Consider the following 22,424-nt stretch of genomic DNA (forward strand, 5'->3'; position numbering starts at 1 on the left):
CGCAGCGGGACGCATGCTGGGGCAAGCAGGAGATGCAGCCCCCCCATCTCGCCAAACGTCTGCTGCCAGGCTGAAGCCATGGCTCCGGGCTGCAAAGCTGCCACCCCGTGTCCCCTGTCCCCTCTCCTGGTCCAGCCACTCCCCCTCCCTGGGTGCAGCGAGGGGCGAGCGCATTTTGCAGGCAGGGAATTCCCCCCGGACACCCCTCCAGCACCATCCCGCTCCCCTCGCTCGCCGTCTCTGCGCCGCCTGTCCTGGCAGGAGCTGAGCCGGTGGCATGGGGACACACCGGGACAGTTGGGCCAACAGCTGCCCTTTAAAGCACAGGGTGTCACGGGGACCGCCGGCAGGGACGGAGACCCCCACCACCGCCCCGGCAGCAGGGGGGCAGGCGGGAGAGGGCGGCGGGGAGGGGGCTTACCTTCACGCCGTCATTCTTCTTGTTGCCACCGCTTTTGCCTCCTGGGGAGAGGAGGAAGGAGGTTAGGAGAGCCAGGCAGGGCACCAAGACCAGGAGGCCGAGGATCAGCAGCATGGTGCCGGGCGGCAGAGCGGCAGGACCCCACGGGACCGGCTGGGGGGTTTCGTCCTTTCTCCGGCAAACCCCGGGTGCTCAGGGGCCACCTCGCCGGCACCGTCCCGTCCTGCCCCGGTGACTCTCGGCCAGGGGCATGACCCGTCTCCTAACGTCACGCCGAGTCCTCGGGGCGGTTCGGAGGGACCGTCCGGCGGCAGGCGGGCTCCGGCTGGGGGGTGCTGGCGACCGAGCGCGGCTCAGCGCGGTGGAATGGGCTGCCCCCGCCTGCCGCCCTCTAATTTTAGCCCCATGCTGCTGGGATCATGTGCTGCCGGCCCGCCGGCCCGACAGCTGCAGCCCACATTTTGACAATGATGGAAAGCAGACGCCTTCCCCGCTGCCCACCTACCGCTGCCGGCACGGCCACAGCCCCCCCGGGCTACACAAGCCTCCCCGTTCCCCCCCTCAGTCAGGGATCGACTGGGCTCAGCCCCACACGGGATGCCATCCCCGTGCTCCCGGGGGGACGGGCGAGCCCCCGGGGCTGTGCGTGGGACGGGCAGCGCTAAGAGAGATGCTTTTGAATTTCCTGCCCTTTGATGCTGCGTGTCCGCCGCGGCTCTGACACCGGATCCCCCCAGCTGTTGGACTCCTCCAGCCCCACCGCACGCTGCCCACAAGTGCTAAATGTGTCAGCACGATCCCCCCCACGACAAATGCAGATGCCAACCCCCAGCCGTGGCCCTCTCCCCCCCCGGCACCTGGCTGGGCCAGCAGCCCCCAGCTCCCCCCTGCTACACCCGATGCCTGGGCCGCCTCAGCGAAGCACCCCGAAACACCCATCCAACACCAAACAGCTGCCACCAGCCCGCTCAGCTGGCACGCTGGGCTTGGCTGGCTCGTCCCACCTCTGCCGGGACCATCCCCAGGGCTGGGGAAGGCTGGAGATGACAGCGAGTGGATGAGCTCTGCAGTCACCTGGTTCCTTTTTGGTTCCGCGCCTGGGAATTGCCGGGATCTGCTGATCCCTGCCTCTGAAATCCCAGCCTCATGGCCTACTCCGTGACATCAGGGTGTCCCCAGAGGGGACAGCTCTCAGCAAGGGTTTGTGGCTGCACCGAGATCTCTCCTGGTGCACAGGCTGGGCTGCAGCATTCTATCCCTGCTCCTGAGTCCCCATGCAGCCCTCGGGATGTAGGGAGGCAGGAGGAGAGCGGGGGCTCCTGTGGGATCAGCATCCTCCTGCCAGGGAAGGGACCCGAGGGACCCGCTGCCATCTGGCTGCAGTGGCACCCGGGGACCATTCTTACACTTTGCTGGTGCAGAGGATGCTCTCCCTGAGCCACAAACACCTCCAGGAGGACACAAAACCAGCCGCCTTGAGCCCTGGCTGCCCCCAGCACTCGCATCCCCACCCCGGCACAAGCCAAACGGGTGGGCGCATACAAACCCTAAAAAACCTAAACCTCTGGGGACCACCGTGCCTCAGCCAGACACCTTTTCTCCTGCATCCCAAGCCAGCAGACAGCTGGGAGGTGCCAGATGACCTGGTCCGGACAACCACCCAATGCCACACATCCCCAGAGGCACCAGGCTGCAACCTCACCCCCCCCACCCGTGACAACCGGGACAAAGCCAGCTCTCCAGGGACCCTACAGGTTTGCCCCTTTGGGCACTGTGTAAGACAAGGAGATGAGCCCCAGAGACGGCACCTACCGGAGAAGTTCCTGGTGGCCAGCATGGTGGTGAGGATGGCTCCCTGAAAGACACAGAAGGCAGAAGGAAAGGGCGTGCTGGGCCCTGGCCCCCCGTGCCCCCACCGCTCCCCCCAGCCCTGGGGGAGGAAAGCCCTGCTCGTCACCTGTCCCCCGGCCACCTCGCTGGAAGGAAACTGGCCCACGGGCTGATATTCTCCTCCTGCCATCAAAAGCAGCCCTGGGTACCCGACCCTGCATCCCCAGAGCCAGGGCGTTGGGTTGCATTCTCCGAAACTGCCTTCCCTCTGAGATTAAAGGGATATCAAATATCCCCGGGGCGCATTTCGGTCTCGCTCTACCCAGCCCTAGATGTAGCACGACTCCGCTGACCGGGGCCGGCAGCTGGCAGCAAAGGGAGCCACCGGGAGCGGAACCAGATTTAATTGCAATTAAAGCCGTGCCAGCTAAAAGCAGCAGGGCGGGGATTTTTCATGGGAGCCCTGCAAAGATCACCACCGCAAAACAACGTTCATAAAAATGCTTCCCCTTTTCCAGCTGACTCTACTAACTAGTTGCTCAGCGTATAATGAGATTACTTTGGACTAATTGCTTGCAGTAATGGATTACCATTTTGACGTGTGTGCCTGAACTAATTTGATTACTTGTCTAGCTGAAAAGTAATAATAGTTTATAGCCAGTTTCTTTTCTTGATAATCTTGTTAGTAGCCTGCAGCTGTACTGCTCCGTGCCACATCGCGTTCAGGCCTGGAGCGCTGATGGCTCCGACCGTGGCACAGGCCGGTGCCGTCCCATTGTGTGTCTCCGGCTCTGGAGGAGGCATCGCCATTTCCAGAGCCGGTTCCCAGTGCTGTGCTGGGGCTGAGCAGCACTTGGGAGATGGGTGCTGCAGGGAGGTGCTCCAGCTCGACGGTGAAGCCTGGGGGGACGGCGATTTCAGAGGGGGTCCAGGCTGCAGCACACAACGGCATCCGAGAAGGGAAAGCCTGCGGGGCTGCTGGTGTGGGTGAGACACAGCTTTTTGCCCATCTACAGATGACTTTGTTCCTTGGCTGCAAAGTGGTTTGGTCATCAGGCAAAGGAGTCTCACTCTGCCTCCCAGATCCATGTCCTGCCCCAAAGAGGAGCTTTCCCGTCACTGACTCCAGTGGGAAAGTCCTCATCCCAGCGTCCAGGGCGGCTGTGCGACCATCCTGGTTTGAGGTAAAACAGAACCAACTTTCTGATTTGTAATTTTACTTTTCAGCTGGGCCTCTTCTAACTGACTAAAGGCTGAAGTTAACAGCATATTGTTCAGAAACTGTTCGCTCTCAGAGTGATGAGACCTGATTATACCAAGGAATGGTGCGCACAGAGGCTCTTGCTCATCCTTATTGCTGTAACAACCAAGGGCAGATAACTGCGCTGTTTGCCCCGTTAGAGGGTCGGAAGCGGAGAAGCGTAGAGGGGTCCCACCTGCGGGGAGGAGCAGACGGGACCCCAAACTGCCCAACAGGGTATTCCAGCCCATCTGCATCACGCTCAGTATAAAAGCTGAGGGATCAAAGGGGCAAGGCGGCTCTGGCTCGTGTTTTCTTCAATGGCCGACGTCTGAGGAGGACCCTGTCTGTTTGTCTGTCTTTGATCCCAATCCGAGCATTCCTGACTCTAGTTCTGGAATTCAGCTCCTGTCCGTCACTGACTCCAGTCTGGGGCTTTCCCTGTGTCTGCTGGTGACGCGATCGTCATCCTGGGAGCTGGATACGGTTTTGTATATATTGTATACTTTTTTTCCTTTAGTTTTTATTATTCTATTATTATTTACTATTTTCTTATTTATTATTATTTTCATTGAAGTAGTCTAGTTCCTTTTCTAAACTCTTAAATCCCTTTATCTCTTCCTCTCCTCTGGGGGGGGGGGAGGGGGGCGCATCTGTCGTTCTGATTGTCCGGCCAAAACCGTGACAGTGACTCAGGGCTTTCCTTCACCACGGCTTTCCTCTAAGCACTTGGGAACCCCAGCCAGACGCAGCCACCACCCCACGCGGTCTTTTTTCCCTTCTTCACAACGGGGATCCCCAAATCACCCCCATACCGCTGACCCGGAGACACCACCCTGTCCTTTCCCACTTGGGGAACAAACCCACCAATGACCTGACCATGCATTTTGCAGCCAGCTTGGAGACTGGGAGAGTTACCTTCAGCTTCCTCCGGGCATTGAACTTCTTCAGGCAATCCACCGTCTCCTGCCTGTGCATGCATGACGCCACGGTGGCACGGTGCTGGGGGGAGAGAGACCCGGCTCAGAGATGGCGCCGAGGGGGAAGGGGCTCCCCCGGCCCCGCTCGCACACGCAGGCACACGTGTGTGATCTCCTGCGGCCGAGGCACGGGCCAGAGGCGCCTGCAGCAGCAGCAGATAAAACTTTAATAGGCGGCAGGAGATGGAAGCTCTGGAGTCAGCAGGATCTGCTCCGGCGGTGGGGGGGTTCGCAGGGAGAGCTGGCTGCCCCCTGAGTTAACCCCTCGACTGACCGCCCGCGTTTGGCAGCGCTCTCGGGGTTTACACGTGGTGCGCGGTCCCAGGGTTAAGCCCGTGGACTCCTCCTTCCTTTAGGGGCTGATTCAGAGTGAGAAGCAGCGGCCGGAGCAGCGAGGGGCAGCGGGGGGATTGATTGCTGCTGGGGGGTATAGATGGATAAACACGAGCCTGCTCCCACCCTCCCCGAGGAAAGGCTCCTCCAGTGCAGCGTGACACCAAGAGACCAGCCTGACCCCACCAGGGCTGGGAACGTGCGTGTCCCTCCCATCACCAGCTCCCCTGGGACACGCTGTTTGCATTCACACTCCAGGCTTTTCTCTGCTGTAAAGCCTCAGGGAAAAGGCTGCTCCGGGAGCACTGGGAGGAACCAAGCCAGGAAACCATCTTCCCAGGATGGAGGAAAGAGCCACACAGCATGTTTGGTAACACGTGCTCCACAGTGAGATGTTCCCCCTCTGTGAACCCCCACACCTCTAGACCTTCGACCCCAACCGGTGAGCGCCACCAAGCTCACCGATATCCAGGGGTGCTTCAGAGCCTCCGCTGCCGTGATGCGCTTGGACGGGTTTATGGTCAACATCTTGTTGATGAGATCCTTCGCTTCAGGAGTGACCGTGTCCCACTCAGGGGAGGGGAACTGCCAAAGCAAAGGGACCGGGGTGAGAGGTGGCAGGGAGCAATGGAAGGAGCAGAAGCCCTTTTGCACTTGGGTTGGTTCTCCTGCAACCCTTTGCTCCTGCCCGTGGGACAGGTTGGAGAGAGAGTAGCCACTGGAAAGAGCTGCTAGATGGAAAACTGGAGAACAGGTGTGGAGGGAGAAAGGTGGAAGGGCCCAGGACAAGACCTATTTGTCCTGCAAAGTGGACCTGAAATGTGCCAGTGTGTGCCCCTGGGCATGGCAGCTTGGCCAGCCCTCTGTGACTGGAGCAGAGGAAAGAAACTTGCTCCTGTCTGTCTGAATTTGTCCTGGTTGGTCTTATGGAGCAGCAGACGGCAACACGGGGACTGCAGGAGAGAGGGGAGACAGTAAAAGGGGGGGAGGAAGGCAAACCCACTCACATCATAAGCCCCAGCCTTGATCTGCTGATAGAGTCGGTGCTGGTCTTCATCCCAAAAGGGCGGGTACCCAACCAGAAGGATGTAGAGGATGACGCCTGTCCGGGAGAGGAGATGTGGGATCAGTGGGAGAGAGTTCATTGCTGGAGGTATGAACGGACCGGGTCTGGGGACTGGTCCAACTCAAGCAGAGAAATTGAGAAATCGGGGAAAAGGGAGGATTTGCTCCCTGATTAAAAAGCAAAAGGCTCGTTGGTGGGTCCAGCTCCGTGCTGACGTGTTCAGCGGCTGGGGAGATACATGGCTCTGGCAGCCACCGTGCACAGCCTCAAACCAGGTGCCCCATCAGGGCTGGGCGATGCCTCCTCCCCATTGCTGGTGGAAGAAGGTTCCCCTCCAGCTGCAGCTACAAAGAGGCATTGCCTGACTCCGATAGCACTGCAGGGCAAAAGAGCCGGCGTCTCCCCTGCCTGGGGGCTTTGGGTGCAGAGCAAGGAGGCTGATCCTTCAGCGAAGGGTGCCACTGGACTGGGGAAGAGGTAATGTGCCACCTCTTGGGTAAATCCTCCACCCTGAACACCCCGAGACCTGTCTAGCGACTGCCACTTGGGACATGCTGGCTCAACAGCCTGCCTCATCCCATGCATCCCAGCCCAGCCCAGTCCCGGCATTTCAGCCCCAGTCAGACTTACCGCAAGCCCACAGGTCCACGGCTTTGCCGTAGGGGTCCTTCCGGAGCACCTCGGGGGAGAGGTATCCCGGGGTGCCAGCGAAACCTGGGACAGACAGCCCATCACTCACTGCCAGCAGGCAGCCCCCATCCCTGCGCAGCTTGCCTGGTGCCCGGCCAGCCCCCGCGAGAGCCGAGCGCCCCGGCACACGCTGAGCCATTGGGACAGGCACCCTCCCTCCAGAAACCTCCGTGTCTCCCGAGAGCAGAGTGAACAGCAACAGCCAGCGACACCAGCCAAACCCCAGGATGGTGCAGAAGGCTGGGGTGCTCTGGTGTGGACCTCCAGCACTTGGATGAGGCTTTCCTCCCCCAGGTCTGCCCCTGCCACCAGCTTTTCCAGCTCATCAGGACATCTTGGTGACCCATCAAGTCCCTGCGGAGCTGTTTGCCTGTGCCCTGGATCAATACCGGGCTGTTTCCGGGGGCACAGCTGGAGCCATCGAACTCCTCCTCATCCACCATGCCTCCCAGCATGCTGCCGGGGCACTCCCACAGCCTGGGGTTCAGGTCCTGGGGACATCTGTCCCTCCTGGAGCCCCCCCTAACCAAACACACCAACAAGGGCTGGAGGATGCCCCACCTGGGGCCAGTCCTACTCACCAAACCACGCTTGCTGGTCCCCCTCCACCTCGATGGCAAGGCCGAAGTCAGCCAGCTTGACGGCGGCACCCTTCAGCTTGGATGCCAGCAGCAGGTTCTCAGGCTGCAGAGGAGACAGGGGTTGGAGAGGTGTGAACCGACCCCCCCCACCGGAGGCTCTGCTGTCGTGGGGGGGCTTCCCAGCACAGCACAGAGACAGGTCAGGGCTCTCGATGTTCTCCCTGACCAGTTTGTCCTGCCATATGTTGGGATATCCATTGATCTTTAGAGGACCATGGACTACCAGGACCTCCCTAACCCCCGTCCTTCCTGCTGTTTCACCCCAGAGCTGGTCTTTGCTCTGTGGCTTTCTAGAAACCCTACGTATTGGTTCTCCCTGCTGTGTTTCAGCTGCCCTGGAGGACCCTGGGCATTTCTCCACGGGGTTTTGCATCGCAGATGGGGTCCCCACGTCCTCCCACAGCCCCTTTCCTTGCAGCTCCTACCTTCAGATCCCGGTGGACCACCCCCATCTGGTGGCAGTGCAGGACGGCCTCCAGGATCTGCTGGATGCAGTGGCTGTGGGAGAGAGGAGAAAGCTCACAGAAGCATTCAGTGAGGCAGAGTTTGCTCAGACACTTCGACTTGGCTGCGTTTCACCCCTCCTGCCCCTCTCCCCATCGTGCTTCCCACCAGCAGCCCTGCAGCACAGCTCAGTGTCCCCCTCCACCAAAAGCCACACACCCATGGAGAGCAGCCGTAACCCAGTAAGACCCCACCAGAGCTGCTGGACCCCCAGCTGTGATGAACGGGAGCACCAGGTCTATGGCAGAGCCCATGGGGCTTCTCAGCAACACCGGGGGAGCTGGGGACCAGCGTGTGGAGTTGCAATGCCAGCCCAGACTTGGTCTCCAAACCCAGGCCGGGCAGATATGCTCCTCAGACGCAGAGCTGCCCTTCGCTTCGGCCCCCATTTCCCTGACTGCCTCCAATGCGGGTGGCTCTCGCTGCGTCTGTTTGCTTTATATCTAGTTCATTAAATCCCAGCTCTGCCGCATGCGTGAGAAAGGAAGGGAAAAAGACTGAGGCGATGATCACTTCTGCTCCAAAACAACTGTGTGCAAGGCAGAAGGTCTTTATTTACATGTATTTTATTTTATTTGCATGACACTAATAAGTGGATGGGTTGTAAGTGGCTTCAGTACAGGCAGACCATTAAATGAGATTGCTTTCTGCCTAGAAATATGGGATATTTTCATGCAGACAGAGGTAGCGGAGAGCTTACCACCCCCTTGGACATTTGTATGGGCTATGCTTATCCTGGGGCCAAAGCCAAGAGGCACCGTGATATCTGGAGAGGGCCAAATCATGTCCCCTCAATAAGATGAGGCTAATGGTGTCCCCTGGCCGAGGTGCAAAGACCAAAGGGGTGGCTGAAATGGTACCCAGCCCCCCGCCTCTGCAGCAGGGTACCTGGAAAGTGCCAGCGGGAGCGTGGGAGGGAGCGGAGCTCCAGCACATCCTCCCACCCTGCCTGTCTTGACTGCTCCTCCTTAGTGCTTTCAAGTGGGAAATGCCAGAGAAACGCTCGCAAATGACTGTAAGGCAGCTGCAAGGGGAAAGGGTGAGGACTGCGGGGTGTCGGTGCTGTCACGCTCCTGGCTGGGACACCAGCCTGGTGCTGGGCTTCCTCCATGCCAGCCTGGGGAGACCCACTGTCCCCCAGCCCAGGGGAACTCCGATGTCCCCCAGCCCAGGGGACCCCCAGTGTCCCCAGCCCAGGGGAGCCCCCCTGCCTTGCCCCTTTACAGGGAGGTCAGACACGGGCTATGCCATCACCCGGGGAAAAGAGGATGCGGCAAACGATGGCTGGCAGCTGCCTGGTTCGAGGTGGGGGACCAGCCCTGCAATAACACACGCACTTCTCAGCACAGGAGCCGAGTGAGTTAAAAAGAGCTTGGTTTGGGGTTTGCTTTGGGGTTGTTTTTTTTTGCACTACACATCTGGTTTATGAGTACGCGCTGCGGAGCGGCTGTAAAACACCTCCCAGCATGGAAGGAGCTTATGCTGCAGAAAGCCAGACTCGTAGGACCCTGGGAGGGAGCAGCTCGCAGGAGAAGGGAACAACTGCTGTCCCCCCCACGGCCCGGCGTGTGTCCCTGCTCACCTGGCATCCGCTTCGCTGTAGTACTCCCTGGCCACAATGTCCTCAAAGAGCTCCCCGCCAGTGACCCTGCGAGAAAACGGGGGGGAGTCACGCTCGGCCACGGCGGCGCGGCACGCAAGGGAGCTGGAGCGATTGACGGCATGCTCGGCCCTGGCAAACCCCCCCGAAATGCCACCACCCCGCACGTGGGGGGGAGCATTGGGGGTGCAGGGCAGGGTCCTGCCCTCTGCTCGGCTTGAGGGACACATCTTGGTTCCAGCCATGGCCAAGAAAGGCTTGGGTGAGGTGGAAGATGGAGGGGGGTGGGGGGTGGGGGTAGGGGGGGTGGAACTCAAGCGGGATGCTACAGGGCGCATCGCCCCAGGGTGGAAGCGTGCTGCTGGCAGTGGATTGAGAGATGCGTTTAAACGTTACTCACAGGTCAAATATCAGGTAGTGGTGGCCCTCTTCGGAGATGCTGTCGTGGAGCCTCACTGCGGCAGAGATAGGAGGGTTATGGGGTAGAGGGAAGGGTTACGGAGTTCAGAGAAGGGTTATGGTGTAGACAGAAGGGTTACGGGGTACGCCTGGCTCCCACCCTGCTCCCCAGGACCGCCTTTGCTCCCCTTTGGGCACAAGCAGGAGCTGGGAAAGGGCAGAGCAAGGCTATTCCTCCTCCCTCCTCCTCTCGCTATCGCTGCTGCCTGGATGGGGGGGGTCCCCGCTGAGCGTGGGACCCCAGCCCTGGCCCCAGCCTCAGGCAGCAGTGCAAGGCTCAAAGGTCACATCCAAACAAGGGACTGCCCGGGGCTGGTGCCTGGCCGAGGTCCCGGGCAGCTGCTGGGCTATCTTGGGAGCTGGGCAAGCGGCGGGCACCGGTGCCCCCAGCCCAATCCTCTGCCCCACCAGGAGAGGTGCCCGGGCGCAGGGAGAGCTCAGCCAGGGCGCTGGGCCGCCAGCCCTGGCACCGACGGGGCTGCTTTTATTTTCCGCTCATGACCTTCCTTTTCTCCTTGGGAGGTCTCAAGTCGGGGATATCCAGGAATCACGGCGGGATGAGGTTCCTTCGGAGGAAGCGCTCTCCCCGTGTCCTCCCGTGGGGTTGGCGTCACGCCGAGGGGCACCCTCGGGCACGTCCTGCCCAGTTTAAACCTGCCGCCCTGCAGCTGGGTGCTGGTTATTCACCCTTAGCTCCCTGCTCACAGCTCCGCGGGCAGACACCCAGCGAGGGGAAAGCCACAGGAACCGGTAGGATGTATTCACAGAGACTGGCCCAGCGTTCTCTGCCCCCCACCTCACATTCATTTTTATTTTTTTATTTCCTTGAGGCTGTAAATATTTCACCCTTTCCTCTCTGCTCACCTGGTTTCAGCCCGATACGACTTTCAACATCTTCGAGGTCTTTAGAAACCAGGGAGGAAAAGGAAATGTTCGAGTGAACGATTTTGTGGGAATTTTTGCTCCCAGCCCATTTCACCACAGCAAAATCGGCTCAGCCCCGTATGGAAACATCCTCCAGACTGGAGTCTGAGCCGGGGGAGATGACAAGCCTAAACGCCGAGCGCAGACGCCGCGCTGCATCGCCCTTATCTCCCAGGCCAGCAAACGCCGCTTTGCTGGTCCTACCCCTCGTTCCAAGCTCAGGGGGCAGATCCAGTAGCCGCTAAAAGCTTTACCCTGGCCCGGGCAAGGGGCAGAGAAGGGCTGCTGAGCACCGTTCCTCTTGGCGCCTTTCATGGTCTTGGCTATTGACACAATTTGCTCATCTTATTCCCTGGTTATCCCCCTGCAGATATTCCCTGCGCTCCGACATCTGAATCCGCTCCCTGTTTTTCTCTGCCACGTAATCCCAGTTTTTCTGCCTTCCTCTGCTGGAAGAAACATGTTTCCTCCTGTTTCATCTCACCCGAGAGGGACTGGGGGTATTTTGCCTGGGATCCCGCAGAAACCGAAGCGTTCAAAGGGGAATTAGGTGAGTTCGGCACGGATAGGGCCAGCATAACTATAAGCAGATGGTCTGGACACGTCCCCTGCTTGGGGAAGTCCCAATGCCTGGGGCTGCCAGGAGCCGGGAAGGTATAAGAAGGAGCAGCCACTCTAAGTATAGCCTGATCCTACAAGTATCTGTTACAGATCGTAGTCAGAAAGAGCTGCACTGGCCAAACTGCCCCAGCTCAGTGCCGAGAGCCAGGGCAGGAGCAGGACACTGCTTTGGAGCTGAGGATCAGAAAACGATGGGTACCCGGAATGAAAACTCCAGGGCTAGGTGTAGCCAAAGTTCCCCGATAAAGCAAGACTTCCCCGCAAGGACATGCAGCTTTGGGAAACGGCAGCTCCCGCCAGTACACCGCCCGGTGCCGTGGATGTGCTGTGGGGTCCTGGGGACGCGGACCTGCCCTTGGCCGCCCGTGGCATGGCTTCCTAGGCAAAGCTCTCCTGCAGGCACAGCACAAGGCCCAGGTCGGATCCTCCAGGATCCCGGCCACAGCACGGTATTCCCACGGGAGACGGAGGGACTCCACCTCACTGCAGGGAACGAGCGAGGAGCCAGCAAAGCCCCTCAGCAGCTGGGATGCTTCTCCCGAGGAGGGGTGGAGAGGGGTTTTCTGCCTCGCCTTCCCCATGCCCCCAGCAGCCGGGGTGGCTCCTCTTCCCCTCGTTAGGGCCGGTCTGCACCGCACAGCTCGTTCCGGCTCCTGGGTGGGTAATTAGTTGGCTTGTGCTGCACGCAAGGGAAGCTGTGAGCCCAAGTTTCCAGGCAGCAGGAGTAGTGGGGGGGGTGAGGGTGTAGGGTGGGAGAGGGGGGGCGGTGGTTGGAGAAGAGCCGCCTGGGTATAAATAGCAGCAGATTGGGCTCGTTAGCATCTCATGCCGTTAACCCCTTCCAGCCCTGTGCAGCAGGGTTGCTCGAAACCCGCCATCTCTGCAGGTCGTGGCCAAACAGCAAAGTGTGGTGCAGGGAAGGGGGAAAAGGCAGAGGGGGACTGAACTGCAGGACAAGGTGGTTTTGTCCCCGGACACCCCGCCAGCCCCACGGGTGGGTGATGGAGAGGCGAGTGAGGAAGACAGCGGTAGGGAAAAGCTGTGCCCAAGCTGGGAGCCCAGGGAGCCCCGGCTGCATGGCCCAGCTCCCACCCTGCAAGTCCTCGTGGGGTGGGTTCCTCCGTTTTTAGTATTTCTTGCTGTTCACACACTTTACAGCGCGTTTCCTTCAGGTCTCGGCAATCCTCGCGTGCACATTGGTGCAGAGGAAAGGCCCCAGTTGCTGCTCTGACGGGGGGCGACAGGACCCCCCTCTGGGACCCCAGCAGGGCAGCTCCTGGGCTGGGCATCGGTCCTGCCGGAGCAGAGGCAGGGGGAAGGATGGCGGATGGACGGATCCCGCGAGGTCCGGCACCCCAGCAATGCAGGGGAGACCTGCCACGCCACCGTGTGCCTGAGACAGATGGAAGCTGACAGGCTTTTTCCGAACTGAAATATTTATGGGGCAGGAGCCACGTGGCTGGTCCCAGTGGCCCCGGGTCTGGCTCCTTGGATGTGCTGCAGCGGTTCCTGGGGAGGGACGGGATCCAGGCCACCGGGAGCAGCGAGGGGGCCAGGCAGGAACTCAGCCAAAGGGGAAACTTCCCAGCTCCCATTTGCGGGATGCGAGGGCTGCAGAGCTCCTGTCCTATCCCCAAATGCTTTCCCAAAAGCTGCAGGATCCTGCTGGGATCAGCAGATCCCAGGGTGCAGCAGAAGGGAGAGGGGGTTCATTCCTAGAGCCACGGCCCGGGGCACTGTGCTCCCGCTGCCGGACCATCCCCGGGGACCGACATCCTGCATCAACATCACTCTCAAGGCTGGGGTTTGGGATTTTTTTTTTACTGCAGTTTTTTCCCCTCCCCTCTCTCTCTCTCTCTCTCTCTCTCTCCTTCTGGCCTATTTTTGTCTTTTGCAGGGGCTCAGGAGTTTTCCTGAAACAGCTTTTCCGAAGGAGGCTACTCTCAGATGGACGGTCGGTGGGAAAGTCTTCGCTTCCCCCCGCCATCGCTCCTCCTACACGCCCCGCGCTGCTGCTGCTGCTGCTCGGAGCTGCAGCCGCTTTTTGGAGCATGCAGAGGAATACAGCACCCGAGGGGGGAGCGAGAGGAGTAAAAATAGTCCCTTGCAGCCTTCTGGGGCCCCGCTTCTCCCTGAGGGAGCTACGGCCAAGTGGGTTAGGTAGGACCTACTTCAATCCCCCTGCGCTCGGTGGAGGCCCTTCTTCCCGTGACCTTGTTTGAAGATGCTGCCTCGCCGTGAGGAAGAGGAGGGACGGCTCCGCGGACCAACAGGGCAGGCTGCCACCGAGCCCCTTCTCCATCTCCGGGATGGTGGACGGAGCGTGAGGGAAGGACAAACAGCCCGTGCTGCCGTGGGCAGGGCTGAATTATGGATGGGGAGGGGGCACGGGAGGGCGGGCGGGCATGGAGCAGGGCGCGGAGCGCGGAGCACGGTTTACCCAGCGGGGAGCAGCAGGCACTCACCAATGTTGGGGTGCTTCAGGAGGCGGCAGATCCGGGCTTCTCGTTCCAGCTTCTGGTGATCTGAAAGAGGCAACGGCCCGAAATTAGGGTCTGGGGAAGGGAATAAACCGCGCTCAGCTCCTGCTGTGCTCTCTCGGAGGTGGCAGCACGGGTAACCCGGCAGGGACAGAGCAGCTTGCTATGAGTAAACCCATCGTTTTGTTTTTTTTCCTAAAGAATAACGGGTTTGGGGTCATGTTCAGCATCAGGGCTTGATGGACAGTATCCCAGCATGGATGCAGTCCTCAGCCAAGCCCCCAGGCACCGATGCCATGGGAAGTCCTGGGCTTTGGATGATCCCTCGCCCTCCCCTCTCCCTTCTCTTTGCTGAACAACCTCCAGTCGCCTCCCGAATACCCCGGAGCTGCCTGGGTTATCACTGCCAGCAGCGCCTGTTCCATTTTCTCTTATTCAGCCAAGCTGAGGCAATCGGCAAGGACATTTCTGGCCCCGCATGGTACGATTTGAACAACCGAAGACCAGAGCCGAGCAGTGAGAGATGTCAAGCTGAAACGGGGCTATCCACTCCGCTCCCCCTCTCCATCCCCAGCCGTTTCACATCGGCCCTTTGCTCTCCTGCATCGCAAGACCCCAGCTCTGAAAATTTGCTTCGCTCCGGTGCCTGTCTTCAAACAGCCCGGCTTTCGCCAGGCTGGGGGATGTGAGACAGCGCAGCTCTGGGCGAAGCAAGTGGAGCTGAGCCAAAAAAGCCTCCACCCTGGGGCGGCCCAGACTGAATTTGCAAATAATTTTGTTTCTTTTCTCCTGCCTCTGCACTTTTCTGCCTCCTTATGCCTGACCCAGCCACCCTGCACGGAGGTGCCTTGTCTGGAGGCATTTCGTGCTAGCAGGAGCCCAGCAGCCGGGGGAAGCGAGGATATAATTAGGGTTGCTCGTCTCTCAGCGCTGTCACCGTTACCTTGCAGGTTCACACCCTGGAGTCTGGCTCTGCATCAAACCAAACCAGGGTGTCTCCGACCGCTGAGACGTGAAGGTGGCGCAGCCCCTTCCTTGCAGGGGCTGGAGCCTTTGGAGACGTCCCCAGGGTCCGATATCCCCCGTCCAGCGACCTCTCGGCACAGGGGAGTCACCCCAGGGCTTGGGGCGAGTTTGGCAGCCTGTGCTGGGGTCCAAAGGCTGGGGGACGGCCTTGGTGGCCTCGTTCAGCTCCCCATGGTGTTCCCGCCCAAGAGGGGACAACCTTCCCTGTGTGGGACTGGGCGACAGGGAGAGCTTGGGCTTTAGGCTGTTGCTTTTCGCAACAAAAATCCATTGTGGGGTGGAGGACGGGGACAGGATGGAGGCACAATGAGACCAGTGTGGTGAACATTTCTCTGGGGAATGGGGGAGCTGCTTTCTGCCCCCTTTTCTGCTCCTGCCTGACAACGATCGTCGCTGTCTGCCTCAGTTTCCCCACCTGGAGGCTGGGGCCAAATGGCCCACGGGGAATCCCAGCATTGCTGGCGTCCCGTAAAGCCCCTTTCCTTGCTTAGAAGAGGCCAGAGATCACAGAAAAGGGAGGTGAATGTGACCCCCAGCATGGAGCGGGTCCCGGCAGCCTGTGCCTGCACACTGCTGCCAGCCGAGCCTTCAGCTGCACAGGGGCGAGCATGGCCACTGGCGGGGGGCAGGAGGTTGCCCCCACCCCTTCCCTGCCACGGGCTCCCATCTGAGCTGCGGCAGCAGCAGCTCCGGGCATGTCCCCCGCCAGCCGCTGCCCACCTCTTTGTACCCTCCCAATCTGTCGCCACCAAAATGCCTGCGAAGGCTTGACGGGGTAGCGCCGGGAGGCTGGTGGGGCTCGATAAACCGCAAACAGCACGGGGAGGAGGTGGGAGACCAGCAAACACCAGGCAAAATGGAAAATGGATCAGGGAGTTTAAAGGGGGGGCAGAGATGGGGTCGCTCTGAAGGGGAAGGGGACAGCAGTGGGGACCCAGTGGCACCCAGGAGGAGCTGGGAAAGGTGTTTATCCCTATGGGGTGAGGGCCGGGGTCCCCGATGCCTCAGCAGGGTGAACCCCGATGCATCCAGCTGGCCTTTGGAGGGCAAAGCCGTGCGGGTGCGGAGGAGGCTGCCATGCCTGCGAGGCTGCAGCGCCTGGGGATGCAGCCCCGGGTCACCCCGGCTCTTCCCCTGCACACCCCGGCGTGCCAGCACCTGGTAGAAAAGGTGCCAAGGGAGCGTGGCCATCACTCCCCACCCAGGTACCATGGGCTCAGCTGCGAAATGGAAAAATGGAATGGGAAAAGCTGCCTGAAATGAGCCGCTCGCCGCCCAGGGAGCGAAGGCGGCGTGTGCTCCAGGGACTCTGCTCTTTCCAAGGCTGCGTGGGTCCCGCTCGGGCAGAGCATCGCTGCCGTCATTGCACAGCAAGGACGGGCTGGGCGCAGGGGCAGAGCCCGGGGCTGGGTCTGCAGGGCTGTGGTTTCCCCCGAGCATCGTGTGGATACAACCCCTGCAGGGGGCCGCAGGCAAGCAGGGGACCCCCTGCCCCAGGTTGGGAAAATCCCCGGGATAGGGCTTGTAGGGGCTTTGCATGTGGATGGCATGGCTGTGCCAGAGCAGAGGGACAGAAGGACAGGGGGATGTCCCTCAGGCAGGGGGACCATGCTGGGCTTGGAGAAACAAGCCATGGGTCAGAGCATCCTCCCACCCGTGTGGCGTGGCGTGTCCACCACATGGTGAAGTGCTGCTGGGGGCAGCGAGCCACGGCCCCGGCCCCTCTCCTGCCCCACAAATCCAGCAGCTGCCTGGACCGAAACCTCCAAGAACTCCAGTTTCTCTCCTGCAGGCTCCCCGTGTTGTCAGCTGGGAGGATGTCTGAAGAGACCATGGATGGGGATGTTTTGCAGCTCTTCTCGCCTTCTCCTCCCTACGCACCTGCCCTCCTGCCCTTTGCGTGTGACACAGCCGGTGGCACATCCCGGTGGGAATGCGTCCCTTTGGGGATTGCTCCCAGCCTGGGGAGTGCCGCCCCCCCAGTGCTAGCACTGCAGAAATAGGGGGGTTTGAAGAGAAGAGGATGGAGAGGGGCAAACTGCCCGAGCAGGCGAGCGGAGGCAGGGGGAGCAGAGGGAAGGCGGCTCAATCTGCTCCTCCAGGCAGCCCTGCAAACCAGGAGGCGTTTCTGCCCTCCCCGCTGCCAGCTGGGGTACGCGGGCAGGCGCCAAGCGCCGAGACCAGCACCGCATGCCCTGCCTGGAGCCCGGCCGGGCTGCGAGCTTCAGCCTCAGAGGAAGAGGATGGTCTGCATCCGCAAAGAGGGGAGCAGCCGGGAGAACGAGCTCGGTGTCAGTGCTGTGCCACTTTGGCAGCACTGTGGGAGGGAGATTGCAAAGCACTGGTTTAATTTGAGGTCAGAAAGGAGTTTGTCACCGTTTCCTGCGTTTCAGTTTTGCCTTTGGAGGTGAGCAGTGGCGTCAGGGAGAGGAACTGAGGGAGGGAGTTAATTAAACCCTCCCAGCAGGGCGCTCGCTCCCGGCACCCATCCTGCGCTCCCAAACGCACCGGGCCAGGAGGAGCTGGAGCCAGGGACAGGGCAGCCGCTGTCCCATCCTCTCCATCCTCCTCATCGCAGCTCCTCTGCCACGTGCCTGGGGGCAGAGGGGTCCCTGCCTCGGGGCGAGGGCTGGCTGAAGCTTTTCCATGCTGGCTCTGCTCAGCCTTGTCCCGAGGAGCAACCAGGACGGACCCACCAGCGCCTCTTCCAGCAGCAGAGCAGCCAGTGTGCTCCACCGGAGCGATTAATTAAATGGCAGCGAGGGGTGTGGGTCCATCGCCAGGTAGAAATGAAATCAAACCCCCACCCGAAGGACCTTCCCGTTTCACTGATGTAGGTATATGGGTAAGGAAACACTCAGCCCCTGACAGCGGGGACACGGGGGTCAGTGGGGGCCCTCTCAGGGAAGGGGATGCTCCCAAAATAGCTGTGCTGCGCAGCACCTGAGGCTGGCAGCAGATTGCCTTGCTGCAAGGCTGCATCCATCAGTCTGCTGCAATGTGGTGTGCAGGGTCTCAGGGAAAGAAATAGGATCCTACGGCTCCCCGGGCAGGTTGGGGTCTGGCAGCCCCCCGGAGCCCTGGCCCAGCTGGGCTGTGGGTGCATCCCTGCGACCGGATGGGATGTGGTGAGCAGCCACCAAAACATGTCCCTGGGATGTTCACCCCATCCATCAAGGAGCTCAGTGTGTACTGTAGTGGCGGCAGGGTGGGATAAGGGGGTCCCCCACCGCACATCAGACACCCCCTGCCTCGCTGCCCAGCAAAGGCATCATCCCAGCGCTGTGCAGAGGGGATGAATTCCCCACCCCGCAAACCCTGCTCGCCTCTCGCCTCCCCAAAAACACCCCCAGCCCCTACCTCGAGCAGACAGCTTCTTGGTGTTGATGATCTTGGCCGCATACTCTTGTCCTGCCAACACCTTCACGCATCTCCGGACGATGGAGAAAGCGCCCCTGGGAAGACAAGAAGCCGGTGGGAGAGGTGAAGGACTTGGCATGGCAAAGGGCATGGCTCAGCCCCGCCGTGCCTGTGGGGATGGGGATAGGGATGGGGATGGGTGCCGGCTGCAGAAGGGGCTTGAGGAAAACATGGAGGGCTCTCAGTTAGCTTCCCTGTTCCGCTGCTCTTGGGCAATGATGGGGGCAGGCACAGGTAGACCTGGGGATAAATGCAGGATTCATCCCTCGGTGCTCCCCTGGGACACCCCAGGTATTGTGCGCTTTTCCTCCTCTCCCTCCCAGGCTCTGCCCTCCCGATTCCCCGGGAGAGAAGGGGCAGTGATTTACTAGCCGTATTGGCTCCCAAGGGACACCAGGGTGGCTGCAGCTGCAACGCAGCACTCGGCCACTTCACTTCAGCCCGTGCGTGTGACTTTGCATGCTCTAGACCTTGCAGTCACGGCAGCACTTTGCGAGCACCAGCCGTGGGTGCAGGTGAGCGGTGCAAGATCCCAGCCTGGCTCCAAAACTGTCACACGGGCAGGGACAGCCCAGGGGACGCTGCAAGAGTGGACCGCTGGAGCAGAGCTGCATGGGGACTGGTGCTGCTGCAGCTTGCACACGTGTGACCCAACGTGCAAGGGTCTCCTGGGACCCGGCAGGCAAACGAACCGGGGTGCTCAGCTCCAAAGAAGCCTCTCTGCCCCCGTACCCCCTACGCTGAGCCCTGCCAGCTCGTTGCACTGAAAGTGCGCGGGCGCGATGCTGCGAGCTGCGGCATCGAACACACACACACACACACACACTCACTCCAGCCCTGCTGAGCACAACCTTTGTACCAGGTTCCCTTGCCTGCCAAACCCTTCCAATCGCTAAAATAACAACTATCAAAAGCAATCCCACCTCCCGCCCCACCTTCCCCCCGCTCCCCGTCGTCCCGCTCCCGCTCCCTGCCGAGGAATAAAAGGCCGCAGGCTGGCGAGCAGCGACGGATAATTGATTTTACTGGTGGGGGCGGGTGGAGACGGGCAATTTGGGTTTGAATGTGATCTTTAGGAGAACAGGCGAACGGCGGGGTGTGGAGGGATGGGGCTGGAGCCCCGGCGGAGCTGGCAGCCCACGCGCCCCGCGCCGCCGCGCTGAGCATCGCTCCCGGCACGTGCCAGGCGGGAGCCGGTGGAACAGAATCCCGGTGCTTCCCGGCCTCCCCGTCCCGCCGTTTAATCCTGGCTGCTGGAAGAGCCCAGCTATTAACATCCCTGTAGTCTTGGGGGGGGGTGGATTAATTGGAAAGGGAGGGAGAAATGCTTCGTATCCAGCTTGCCATGGGTGGGGGAGACCGGAGCTGTCGCTGGCCCAGTGGTGACACAATCCCCATCCCACCGTGTTCCCTGCCCTGCCTGTGGCGTGGGGGCTCCTGTTGGTCCCTGTGACCCATCTTTCCTATTTTTTTCCTAAAGACGTCCGTGCTGCTTTTGCAGTGCCAGGAAAGGCTGCAGCAGTGAGTGCCGCAAGCAGGGAAGCGCCCCGTGCCCACCGCCCCGGCTCGGGGTTTCTACCCCGGCCACAGGGCTTTGCAGTGGGACTTGCTGTGGGGTTGGAAGGACGTAGGTATCCCGGACCCCCTGGATGCTGGGGACCCCCTGGACTCTTGGTCCCAGTGCCCACAGCCGCTCGCTCATCCATTTATTCGAGCTAAACTGAACGGCGGGGAAGAGGGAGGCGTGGGAAGCGGGATGCGGTGGCTGGAGACGGGATGCGCCGCACGGGCAGAGCGCGGGGGTTTCACACCCCCAGATGCATTCGTGGCTTTTGGCTCCTCTGGACCTTTTTAACAGAAAACAAATGTCTATTTGTGCTCCGTGAAGCACAAGCAAGACCCTGTGAGCCTGGAGGGTGGAGGGGACACGAGGCGCTGGCTGCGGGTGCAGGACACCCGGGGGTACAGCATGCTCCCGTCCCAGCCCCAGTCGGGTCCTCCAGGGGGCCTGCACTGGCCGGGACCCCCCCACTTTGGGTGTTGACCCCGCTGGGTGTTTCACAGCAGCTGGACTCTGCTCCCCATGCCAGACGGCTCCCGCGCTTCCCAGCCCCGTTTGGGATCTTCCCAGCCTGGGGGAAAAATCCCCCCCGCCTTGGCTCCATCTAAATCCAACATCTCCTTCCCACGAATGCAGGGCAGTGCGGGCAGCGCAGGGGGTGCCAGGCAGGGGTCTCAGCCCCATCTTGTTGCAGGGAACCCCTTTGGAAGGAGACGTGTCCTGCTCCTCGGCCATGGGCAGCAGCGCAGGTCCCTTCCCTCCTGGGGCACTGGCTCTTCGGATGGGGCTGACCCCAACTCCGGTGTCAGCTGGACGTCCCCATCTCTGCCTGGCTCGGAGATGGGACATTCATCCCAGATGAGACAGCGTGTCCCAGTTTTAGCACTGGATGGCTACGTCACCTGCAGGGCCAGGGGTAGGGACCGTGTCTGTCCCTCCCCCAATGGCTCCCATTTCGGGGTGACGCTGGACCCGCAGCCCAGCAGCCGGCCCTGTCCCTCCAGCCCCGAGCCCTGCACTGCTGGGTCCCTGTCCCTTGGTCCCCGGGGCCAGGCGTGACCCCCGTGCCCTGTCCCTGGCAGCCCGAGCAGCGGCTCTGCCACCGGGATGCTCCGCTTCTCCCTTTTTCACACCTTCCCTGCCAGCTCCGGGCTCCGCTGCTGCCGCCCTCCCTCTCTTCAACACCTCCTCCTCCTCCGAGGCATTTTATCTCCTTTCTAGAGAGAAGAGTGTGGGCTGGGGATTTTTTGTTCCTCCATATATATATATATTTTTTTTTTATTTTTTTTCCTTTTTAATAAAACCCCTCTCCTGCGGCTCCGGGAGCGGAGGGGCTGATCGTACCGCTCGGCATGGTAATTGTCTCCAGCCTCTCCCTGAACCTGCCGTGGGGGCGGATTCGGAGGCGCCGATGGAACTGCACTTCATGTTTGTCCTACTCCGGGGGGCCGTGGGCAGGATCCTCTCCCCGTCCGTCCCCCCCAACGCTGCCCCTCACCCGTCCCCTCCTGCAAGCGTGGGGCAGCGGGGGGGATCGGAGCAGCCCCTCACTTGCTCGGCTTTGCTGGGGCTGCTGCAGGAGCAGGTTTTCCCCAGCTCCGTGTCCCCTGCTCAGGACAGATGCCCTCCCCGTGCCTGGGAGGTGCAGGGATGCGCCAAGGGCTCTGCAGACCCCATCCCCATCTCTGCCCCGCCACGAAGCCCCGTCGTGGTGTTACCGTTAGGCGTGTGGCACCTTAAACCCCCAGCTTCCCTGGGTGTCAGGATGGGTGGCAGCTGAGGAGATGGCAAAGGAACACAGTGGGCACAGCAGGCTGGCACCCAGCACCTCCCCTCCTGCCGGCCAGGCTCGGGGACACCCCCTGTCCCCCCCAGCAGACTGTCCCAGTCCCTTGGGGACACTGAACTCAAGACAGACCTTTTCTGCTCTGAGCCCCTGCTCCCCTTCAGGGTCTGGGTGGGGGACAGCCGTGCCACCACCCTGCCTCACCACTCCTGGGATGCGTCCCCACCCCGATCAGCACCGGGAGCATCTCGCCGGAGGAGGAACACCACTTCCCACGGCGCGCGGCTGCCGCAGCAGAGCAGAGGTGCAGCGCTTCGTCCTGGTTTCCCTCTCCAAGCCCACAAAGCGGAAATTTCCCCATGGGAAACGGCTGATTTTTGAATGTGCCAGGATGCGCTGGAAACCATCCCAGTGGAAAATCCCCGACCAGCTCCACGGCGCCTTGACCAGCCCTAACTCGGGAACACGCCTCAGCGCTGCGGCGGTACCCGCTCCCCGGAGCTGGGGGATGCTCCGAGCTGGGGATGCTGCCCCGAGCCGCCGGCCACGCCGCGCTGCCCCTGCAGCACCCCGGGGAGGTTGGCTGGGCTGGAATGGGCTGGCCGGGCGCAATGCTGGCGAGCTGCTGCGCCAGCTTTGCTCCTTTATTCGTGAACATGTTGAAAAACTGCATTTGTTGAGGTGGTTTTACACCGTGGTGCTGGGTGGCACAGGCAACCCCTGGATCTGGGTGCTCAGCTCGCCGTGTCGGTGCCCAACTAGCAAAGCATCGCACCCCAAACACCTCCGGGAGCCTTCCTGGTCCTCCCCCATCACGCCTGGCCTGCAAGATCCCCTCCACA

The 22,424-nt window shown here is 61.1% G+C and overlaps 1 protein-coding gene across 3 annotated transcripts in view; it reads right to left on the reverse strand.

The window, feature by feature from the left end:
* Positions 1 to 22,424, reverse strand: part of CAMK2A (calcium/calmodulin dependent protein kinase II alpha) — a 37,241-nt gene that overhangs the window by 13,009 nt on the left and 1,808 nt on the right. For all 3 annotated transcript variants that reach the window (XM_063349491.1, XM_063349490.1, XM_063349492.1), the window contains exons 2-13: positions 18,176 to 18,270; positions 13,775 to 13,834; positions 9,706 to 9,760; positions 9,288 to 9,353; positions 7,627 to 7,699; positions 7,142 to 7,244; positions 6,501 to 6,584; positions 5,812 to 5,906; positions 5,267 to 5,389; positions 4,410 to 4,493; positions 2,234 to 2,276; positions 422 to 462 (exon numbers count right to left, since the gene is read on the reverse strand). In XM_063349491.1, coding sequence (XP_063205561.1) covers positions 422 to 462; positions 2,234 to 2,276; positions 4,410 to 4,493; positions 5,267 to 5,389; positions 5,812 to 5,906; positions 6,501 to 6,584; positions 7,142 to 7,244; positions 7,627 to 7,699; positions 9,288 to 9,353; positions 9,706 to 9,760; positions 13,775 to 13,834; positions 18,176 to 18,270 — 922 coding nt within the window. The remainder of the gene's footprint in view (positions 1 to 421; positions 463 to 2,233; positions 2,277 to 4,409; positions 4,494 to 5,266; positions 5,390 to 5,811; positions 5,907 to 6,500; positions 6,585 to 7,141; positions 7,245 to 7,626; positions 7,700 to 9,287; positions 9,354 to 9,705; positions 9,761 to 13,774; positions 13,835 to 18,175; positions 18,271 to 22,424) is intronic.

The sequence above is a fragment of the Chroicocephalus ridibundus genome, chromosome 11 (genome assembly GCF_963924245.1).
Source record: "Chroicocephalus ridibundus chromosome 11, bChrRid1.1, whole genome shotgun sequence".
NCBI classification, from domain to species: Eukaryota; Metazoa; Chordata; class Aves; order Charadriiformes; family Laridae; genus Chroicocephalus; species Chroicocephalus ridibundus.